This window comes from Haplochromis burtoni, unplaced genomic scaffold (genome assembly GCF_018398535.1).
Source record: "Haplochromis burtoni strain Fernald_Lab_line unplaced genomic scaffold, NCSU_Asbu1 Contig_222, whole genome shotgun sequence".
In the NCBI taxonomy this organism is placed as follows: domain Eukaryota; kingdom Metazoa; phylum Chordata; class Actinopteri; order Cichliformes; family Cichlidae; genus Haplochromis; species Haplochromis burtoni.
In genome coordinates, this window is record NW_024582583.1 from 474,147 (window position 1) to 483,923 (window position 9,777).

General features: G+C 46.0%; 1 protein-coding gene across 1 annotated transcript in view; it reads left to right on the forward strand.

Annotated features, from left to right (window-relative positions):
• The window catches only part of LOC102292408 (ankyrin repeat domain-containing protein SOWAHC), a gene marked incomplete in the record, with an annotated part of 27,370 nt that overhangs the window by 7,806 nt on the left and 9,787 nt on the right, over positions 1 to 9,777 (forward strand). The window contains 1 exon segment of the mRNA XM_042226683.1: positions 2,496 to 2,582. Coding sequence (XP_042082617.1) covers positions 2,496 to 2,582 — 87 coding nt within the window.

Genomic DNA, 9,777 nt, shown 5'->3' on the forward strand with positions numbered 1-9,777 from the left:
TTCCTCTCTCTCTCTCTCTCTATTCCTCTCTCTCTCTCTGTTCCTCTCTCTCTCTCTCTGTTCCTCTCTCTCTCTTTGTGCTGACAATCATCAAATCTACATTTGAAACCAGATATTTACTCTTCAGATCAAAACACTTTTTTAATTGTAACATCAAATCAGACTAAATGTTTATTTTTTTTGATAAATATAAAAAACATATTTGTTAACTTTCAGAGTAAAGAGAGAAACTGTCTGTGTTTCTTAATTGCAAATGGCACCAAATTGTATTCAAACTGAGCCACACTTATGGAGCTCCACAGTTCTGTTCCTGGTGTTTTGGTTGACATCTCTTGATGTTCCCATGTCACAGAAACAGGCTCTGTGTTTTGCCTTATATGCATCCACAGCTGTTTCCACCAGTTTACTCACATGGACTCTACTAATTCCTCCTATCTGCTCTCCCTAAAAAGTCTCTTCATAAACTCCAACTTCTTCAAAACTCTGCAGCTCGGGTCATAACTTGCACTCCGTCAAGAGCTCATATTACCCCAGTTCTTCAGCAGCTTCACTGGTTGTCCGTAGAAACCAGGATAAACTTTAAAATCTTACTTCTTACATACAAGTGTGTCCATAAATCTGCTCCTGCATATTTGTGTGACCTGCTCCATATCACCACTGTTTCCCGTCCTCTCAGATCATCATCTTACTGTTCCATCCTCACACCTTATTACTGTGGGGAGCAGAGCTTTCGGTCGCTCTGCTCCTCGGCTCTGGAACTCTCTTCCTCCTGCACTAAGAAATATTGACTCCCTCTCCGTATTTAAGACACAGCTCAAAACACATCTGTTTAAACTGGCTTATTCGCTTTAATGCTGATTTTATCTGTTGTCACGCTCTGTTTTGTAATTTTAACTTATTTGATGTATTATATGACTACTGTTCCTTTTATTAATTGTGTTCTTTGTAAGGTGACCTTGGGTTTCTGAAAGGCGGTTAGACGTTATGTAGCAGAAAACGGACCCAACAGCGATTTTACTAGAAAATTCCAACTACAATGTACGAGCAGCACTTGGTGACAGTGGGAAGGAAGAACTGCTTTTTAGCAGGAAGAGAGCCAGGATCAGGAAGGGGGAGGTGGAAATAGAAGAGCTTGCTCAAACTGAAAATCATCAGACTTTCACAGTGTGTGTGTGTGTGTGTGTGTGTGTGTGTGTGTGTGTGTGTGCGTGCGTGCGTGCGTGTGCATGTTTAGATAGTTTTGTGAGGACAGAAAATTGTCATGCCACAATACTTGTGGGGACAAACTAGGGATGGGTATCAAACCCGGTTCTTGTTGAGAACCGGTTCCCACTGTTTCATTTCCTTGGAACTGTTTGCCATTTTTGCAAACGATTCTCTTATCGATTCCAGTCGCCCCGAATGACGTCACCACGTTGCGGAGCGTCATTTACCTGGCAGGAAACACGGCGCCTAACGCTCAAAAGTTTGGTCATACTTTACGAGAACGGATGACAACAGGGCAACTTGCAATACTTGCAAAGTAGATACTTCACTTAAGGGAGGAAACACGACGAATATGCAAAAGCATTTGCTCACAAAACACGCGATGACCTTAAATGAATGTCGTGTTTTTAATTCCGGACTCGTGACTCTCAACCCAGCAGCAGCGGTAACGTTTGCACGTCCTCTCCCGTTAATGCGGCAGGTAAATAATCAGCTAACAGTGCATATTATGTTAGTGCGATCTGCCTTATTACAAACCTGCCATCACTGTGCATTTAGTGACCATGATGAGACAGAGTCTGGCTCAGATGCTGGCAGTTCTCGCTGCAGTCTGCCGGTAACGTCTCCTTTCAGGCAGGATAGACGAATGTCACCGAGCAGAGACTCAGTTTGTGGTCAAAGGCTTGCACCCGTTTGCCACAGCAGATGATTTTCAGTAAGTGAATGTGTTTAATTGTAGGCAGGGACATTACTGGATATTCTTGTGTAATTGCTACTGAATAATTTATGTTATACTTTGTTATTGCTACAGAAGAATATTTATTTTATTATTTTACATCTACAATGTTTTTCCTGGGGACCCTGTGACACCCTTTGAAGAGCCGTAGGCTGGATCTCTTAAGATCTCACTGTTGGGTTTGTAAGGCCATGTTACCCCTAAATTTCTATTTTGTTCAAAGAGAAGATATAAAACAAAGTTCTGAGCTAATCGACCTTAGTGTTCTCCTTTTTTTTTAAAGAATCGATAAAGAATCGAATCGTTAAACAGAATCGAAAATGGAATCGGAATCATGAAAATCTTATCAATACCCATCCCTAGGACAAACAGTCATTATGGGGACAAAGTGCTGTCCCCATGAGTTTGAAGACTTTTCTGAGACTCAAAATGTGGTTTTAGTGTCAGGGTTACAATTAGGATATGGTTAGGTTTAGGGTACGGGTTAGGGAAAGCATTATGTCAATGTAATGTCCCCACAAAGATAGTAAACCAGACGTGTGTGTGTTTTCAGACGGCGCTTCACTGGGCAGCCAGGCACGGCCGTGAGGATGCCGTGGACATGATGCTTCACTCTGGAGCCGACGTCAACGTCAGATCAGTGAGTGTGTGTTTGGTGTGTGTGCAGCGCTCAGGACTGATGTTGTTTATAAACTGCACATTGAAGATTAATCTAAGAAACTATCAGGGCTGAACTGAAGCGCACGTGTACAGGAGAATCAGTGTCAGTCTGCCAATAACACACCGCCAAAATAAAGGCCTCTGCTTCTCTCACATATCAGCGCCTCACTGCAGCTGTACTGCTCTCTCTCCTTCCTGCCAAGCCTGCAGGGGCTTTATGACTATCCAGTTAAATCTCTCGCGCTCTCCCTTAACCTCCAGTTCAGTGGACGCCCCATGAGGCCTTTCCCCTCCAATTACTGCATCGTGTGTGAAGTTCATAGCGTTAACCTGCTGACGAGTGGCAAACAGGCTGGCGTTTTTCAGCCGTCACCCTCCTCCTGCTTCTGCTGCAGCTCACCGAGGAAAGCTCGCTCTTTAATTTGGTTTAATTTAAGCCCTAAGGTCAGTTTTTACAGCAGTTTTTAAGAGTTTAATTCATCTCAAAACACCAGTCGCAGATTTGAAAAGTGATTCCTCAATAAGAAAACAAATCAGCACAGAGACGTAGATAATGATAACCTCCTGATACCTGAGCTGCGTTCAGCTATAAAACAGGAAGTCCTTACTTCATTGTAAAGTGTTATCGCCTAAATGTAATCTGCACTCGCTGACAGCCTGTGGGAATCACTCAACTCAGTTTTAACCGTCACCTTGACGTGCTTTATATTGCGAGGTAAAGACCCGACAATAATACAGAAAACCACCAATCACATGACCCCCTGCGAGCAAGCACTTGGTGACAGCGGGAAGGAAAAACTCCCTTTAACAGGAAGAAACCGCAGGAAGAATCAGATTTGGGGAGGTGTGGCCTCTCCCTCCGCCAAGGCTGAGCCCAGCCACCCTCCACAGGAAGCTCATCACTGTGGTGGTCACAGGCGAGGGTGGGAAGGACGATCCAGCTGAGGACCAGATGGGCGGTTGGGGGGGTGGAGAGGCTTAGCTGCAGACTGTCCCACTGTGAGCTGGAGATCACCACCTGATGAAGCAAAGAGCCTCCACCCCTTCACTGACTCCGCCGGGCCTGACATCTAGGTGATCGAGCAGAGACGTGACCCAGAGCAGTCTGGGTGGACCACCACGGAGACCCCGCCACCGAGGAGTGGTTTAAGTAACCCTGTGACCTCACCGGGCTCCCTCTGAGGGCGTGTTCACTCGCTTCCTGCAGGTTTTACTGGACCTGCATGGACGGGATGGATATCACACCGTGGTACTAAACATCCTCATGTGAAGCTGGAAAACTTTAGAATAAGTCCCAAAGCTGAACTGAAAAATACTCGATTACTTTGAGGGCAGTTGAAAAGCAGAGTCCTCCAAACCACAGGAGCCAATCACAATCCTCCGAATCAGAAGAGTTAAAGCCGTCATTTAACTAGACGAGTTATAAACTCCACGGCCACAGACGGAGCAACGAGAGGGAGAATAACCCATATTTGTGTCAGCAGATTGTTCCCACTTCATTCCCTCGTAAATGCTCGCGGCGCGTGTTTGTTTCTTTTCCTTCACAGTCGATAAAAGAGAGCGTGCGCACGCCGCCGCCGCTCTGTGCGCACGGCGGAGTGATTCAAGAGGGCCAATGTTGAGATTACTTAATGGCTTCCCAGACAGCCGTGGGTCCGGAGAATTCAATTTAGCATCTGCCTGTGTGAGCGTTAATCTGCTGCCTCCGCCCGCCGCTGCCGATCATGTGCACACAGGAGATAATGTTTCAGCCTCAGCAGCGCAAAGCGGAGCAGACACGTCACTTATTGGCTCCATAATTACATAATTAACTTTTGTCTCTGATCGTTAAGGAGGTAATGGCTCTGATAAAAAGGCCCTCAGCTCGAGCGGCCAGCAAATCAAAAATCAATAATCCATAGCACGGCATCGCGAGCCGAGGAGCGCTCGCGCTTCAGGTAACGATCTGGAGGCTTCGGCACTTCGCTGATGGATGTTCCTGCAGCCGCGTAAACGCTCGCCTCGGTGCTGCTCCGAGAGGAGGAAACAAGGCCGATTTAAACTGTGCGCTGAAATACAATTATTATTCATTTCATGAATTAAATGAAAATAAATAAAACCGCTTTTATTCATTCAAACAGATTTATTGTGAGGACACCTGCGTGCTTCTGTCATGCCGTAAAATCACGGCTGGATGAGAGCGGGTGGTTAATTAACTGTGGAGGAAACAGCAAAGCCCCAAATGTCAGGAAGATTTTTGTGAATAGGAAAAAAAAGCTGTTTCCCTGTTAAATATGTTGAATTTTCATATTAGACGTAAATGTGGGACAAAGTAGCCAGGTCACCAGGGGTGGCTCTACAGGGGGGCAGCTGGGGGGCAGGTGCCTTATAGCTGCCTTAGAAGAGATTATACAATCACCAGTATTAAAATGTTTTTGCATGCAGGGGATTTTCACATGCTTCCTGCAGAGGTATGTGCCCCCCTTCTGGTCACACAAACAAGAGCACAGAGCAGCTAACAGTGCTTATTCACAGATAATAAGAATAAGAATGACTTTATTTATCCCGAGGGAAATTCTTTTGTCATGTACATGCTCAGAGCAGCAGGAGAGTCAGAGGAACAGATGAATAAGATATACAATATATACAATAAGAATAGTAGTGTACAGTAATATGCAGTGGGATAGTGCAAGACATAGTATCAAATAACTCTAACGAAGTAATATATATAACTCTATCCTGGAGAATAAATAACTGAACTATCAGTGCAGGCGATTCTAGAAAGTGACAGTAATGTGCAATAGAATAAAGGGAGTAGCAGCGTATGATGGGTGGTGAAACAAATATTCAATAAGGTACTGTTGCATGGTCTGAGAGGGAACAGAATAACATTGGCAAGTCTCAGGAAAATCACCTACAGAGTGAGGAAGAGATAAACAGTCATATTGGATTTACTGTGGCAGTCAGTTCTGCATTTCGGGGCGATGAGTCTTTTGCTGCGTTTGCTCCGATGGTCCATCATGGGGCCGTGCATGGGGTGACAGGGGTTGTCCATGATAGAAAGATAACCAAGAAACGTCATCAAAGCTTTTTTTTTTACTTCCAAAGAAACCTTTGAGCCATCGATCTTTGAGTCCGTTAGCTCCACGCTCATTTCTCCTGGTCAGATTGTCCCCGCAGCTGTAACGATTGTTGGTGTTTGAGCCCACGATCGGTCACTTCCGCTCCAGGACGTGTTCCACTCGACCTTCTTGTTCACGATACCGTTGATTTTCACTAACCTGCCCACGCCTCCAAACCATGCTGGGATCTCTGCTGTGGATGCAGCTGCCACAAAGATCTTTGTGCTCCCTGGAAACTCGGAGGTGTTCCTGGATGTTTGCAGGCCTCAGTAATGACCTCCCAGCAGCTGAAGAACACTCGTCTTTCTGTTCAGGAATCCAAGTACATGAGCTGTAATTTGGCATCTTAGTGAAATAGTAATATAATAATCAGCTTCACATTTTGTCACTAAAAATATGATTAAAGGCCTTTCCTTACTGCTGTTGTATTTATTGGAGATGATGTAGAGACACCAGTAATGTGATATTATTACAGGGCAGCTGTAGTATAAACGCGTTGTTCGACTGGGCTGCCCCTCGGCAGGCTTCCTAAAGTGGCCAAGCAGAGGATGGTGGACTTCTATGAATCACCTGGATCTTAAAAGCTGCTCTACTGCAGTTCACGAAAAAAACATGGCGCTGTGGTGAGCTCGGGGAAAAGCACGTTTTAGATCTCACCCTGTATCAACACACCTGAATCAAATGATTAGTTCATTATCAGGCTTCTGGAGAACTTCAAGACATGTTGAGGTCATTTAGCCGTTTAAATCAGCTGTGATGGCTCAAGGACACATCTAAATCCTGCAGGACACCGGCCCTCGAGGCCTGGAGTTCTCCACCTGTGGTGAAGAGGCTGACGTTGTTCACGTGTAAAAAAGTGTTTGTGAGGTCTAAACATCTTCCTCCTCCTCAGTGATATCATTGCCCTGTTTCTCTGTTTTTCTTTCCCGCCTCTTCACCCCACTCTCGGCTCATCCTCCTCACCAGCATGTAAGTATGTTTCTGAGATCTCCACAGAGACGAGCGGTCCTACAGATCAGCCGTCTCGCTCTTTAAGTCGATGGAGCTTCAGTCGGAGCGCCCGGAGCGGTACCGTCTTTGATCTCCTGAATTTAACTCTGTGTTTCTCTGACCTCCTCATGCTGCTCTCTGAAGGGGGTAAGTCGTGTTTTAGTCACCTTTGAGTCCACAGAGCAGCACACCGCACAAAACGCCTGCTGGCATCTCCACCCCGACAACTCGGCTCACGTTCCCAGCACTCTCATATCATTCTCACTCGAGCGTCTGCAGTGTCTGTTCTCTGCTCTGATGCAGTAACTCTGACAGGAAACACAGCAGCGTGTGGACGCGTGCTTCTTTAATCCCGCTTCCTATGAAACCTGGCGCGGCCCAGCAGCTCGCCGCCTGCGCTCTCTCTGTTCACGTCGTTTTTGAAGGTGTTCTGAGACTTTGTGTCTCCTTCTGGATATTTTGAGACTATCTGAAGTTTTCTGGGGTAAATAAGGAAGTTTTTGTCTGTCTGCTACAGCAAGTGCAGGTCCACCTGCGCAGACAGCTCACAAGACCCGGGTGCTGTCCTTCGGCAGGCTTCCAGATGTCGGTCAATCAGAAGAAAGTAGGCCTTAAAGAGACAGGAGCAAGGCTTGGAGCTTGTTTCAGTCAGAAGAGCTCAGATTTCTTTTGATGTCTTTGTCGTAGTTTGGGCGTGTTTGTGTCTTTTATGGCTGTTATGATAAATAACTGTTTACAGAAGTGTGGCACAAACAGGCCAGGTCCACACTGACATTTACTCTGACCTGTTATTATAAATCCATGTTTGTCATTAGAGCAGAAGAACACAAGGAAACACAAATATTTGAGAAATCTGTCCCAAACCTGTTTATAAATAAACATGTCAGAGACGTCCAACACACGGACGTCTCTGAGAAATCAAGCAGAACATTAAACCACTAAAACTGCATTTAATGTTCAGGATGCAACTGAATAAAGTGGCTTCTTAATAATAAGGTATATTATTATGTTCTAGCATTGGGTCTTGTTCCTGCTGGTGGGTTAGGGCATTACCGAAACATCAAACAGGGATTTTTGTGGACTTTTAGGTCGCTGTATCTGATTCAATTATGGGTTCAGACTGATCAATCAGCAGTTGTTTCCATCACCTTATTTACCCCAGAGTCTTCTGAACTCTCACATCTCCATTATTCAAAGACTGCAACACGTCAACATTATGTTATCGATGTGCAGACCTGGAATTATATCGATAAGAACAGACGCCTAAAACTGACTTTAGAAATAACTCAGTTGTGACTGTTTCAGTCGTAGCGGTCTCTGCGTTTGACATTTCCACCGGTAAACGTGAGTCCATGACAACGCGGAAGAGCGTGGAAACATGCCGAGTGAGCGTCTCCAAACTAGTATCTGTGGACATTACTGTAATCATACTTACTACTGTCTACACATACAACTCTATCAAACACTCCATATTTATAGATTTATAGAAACGAGCTGTAAATGGGCCAATGGGATCCATCCATGCATCATTTGATGAAGCTAAACTTCCACAGCAGTTATTGAATATGTGTAAACTGCAGAGGGTGGAGCAGAAGGCCTGTCGTTGTCTGAGATAAACTGAGCCTCGTGTTAAATTCTGACTTATCAGTAGGTCATTGTAGATAATTGTAGATGAACAATACCACTGATAACAGCCAGTAACTGCTGGATAACAGCTGGAACGGTGGGGGTCGGGTTAGTCACAGTAAGAGCTGCCTGACTGTGGTTAAGCTACAGATATCACCATCAGAGCAGTGTTTCACTGTGATCTGTTCACAGATATAGAATCAGCTCAGAGCACGTGTGTCCGTCTGCTCTCACAGACACTGGTTAGTTAACGGGTTAGCATACGCGCTGAGGTGGTTTAGCAGGTTGTATTTAATGAGAGTGAAACGTAGAGCAGCTCTGGGGTGTCGCTGGCACTTCTTAGATCAGGCTGAGGCCTCACCTTGATGTTCCTTGGCTCTCAGGACCTCCTGCTGAGGTGGCCTTTACCTGCGATATGAAGCTCAAAGTGCACCTGAACACATAAAAGCAGCTCAACCTTTCAGCGAAATGTCAGATGGCGTGTTTCCGTCTTCCTGCCTTCCTGAAAGTGACGCATAAGTGTTTATCTGTTGTTTGTTCAAAGAAGCGCATGATCCAGCAGTCAAACTGAGAGAGCCTCTTCTGATCGTTAGAGGTGATACTGGGAAAGCGTGCGCCTCGCGGCGAGGGCGCTGACGGGACGGCAGGAGTGTGACGACGAGGCGTCTCTGTGTTCTCCAGGCCCGTTTACGGCCCGTTAACTACAGACCCGTCCTTGTAATGAACACCGACTGTCTGCTGTCACAGACCGCACATTAAATGGCGGCGTGACAGCAAAGAGGGCGTCTGTTTGTCTATGGCACTGACAGCAGCTCCTCCTCTGGGATTCGTTGTGTTAAAGTGTACAAATGATGCTCACGTCCTCTTTACATACTCGCTGCTCAGAGGAAGCGGCGTGGACAAGCATCTGTCACTGATCAGAGCGCTCAGACTGACACGCTCACAGATTCTTCTTGACTCCAAAGAAACCGAGAACAATAGCTGCTGTTATTGCTGATGGCAGGAAGTGCTCACGCATTGATGTGAGTGCGTAGAAAAGTAACCATGGTAACAGGTAAACAGCTCAAACACAGCCTGAACACAAAGACAGCGCATCCATCCATCCACCATCCCTCCATCCATCCCTCCATCCAACCATCCATCCATCCATCTAGCCATCCAACCATCCATCCATCCACCATCCCTCCATCCATCCCTCCATCCAACCATCCAACCATCCATCCATCCATCCATCCATCTAGCCATCCAACCATCCATCCATCCACCATCCCTCCATCCATCCATCCATCCATCCATCCATCCATCTAGCCATCCAACCATCCATCCATCCACCATCCCTCCATCCAACCATCCATCCATCCATCCATCTAGCCAACAAACCATCCATCCATCCACCATCCCTCCATCCAACCATCCATCCATCCACCATCCCTCCATCCATCCATCCAACCATCCATC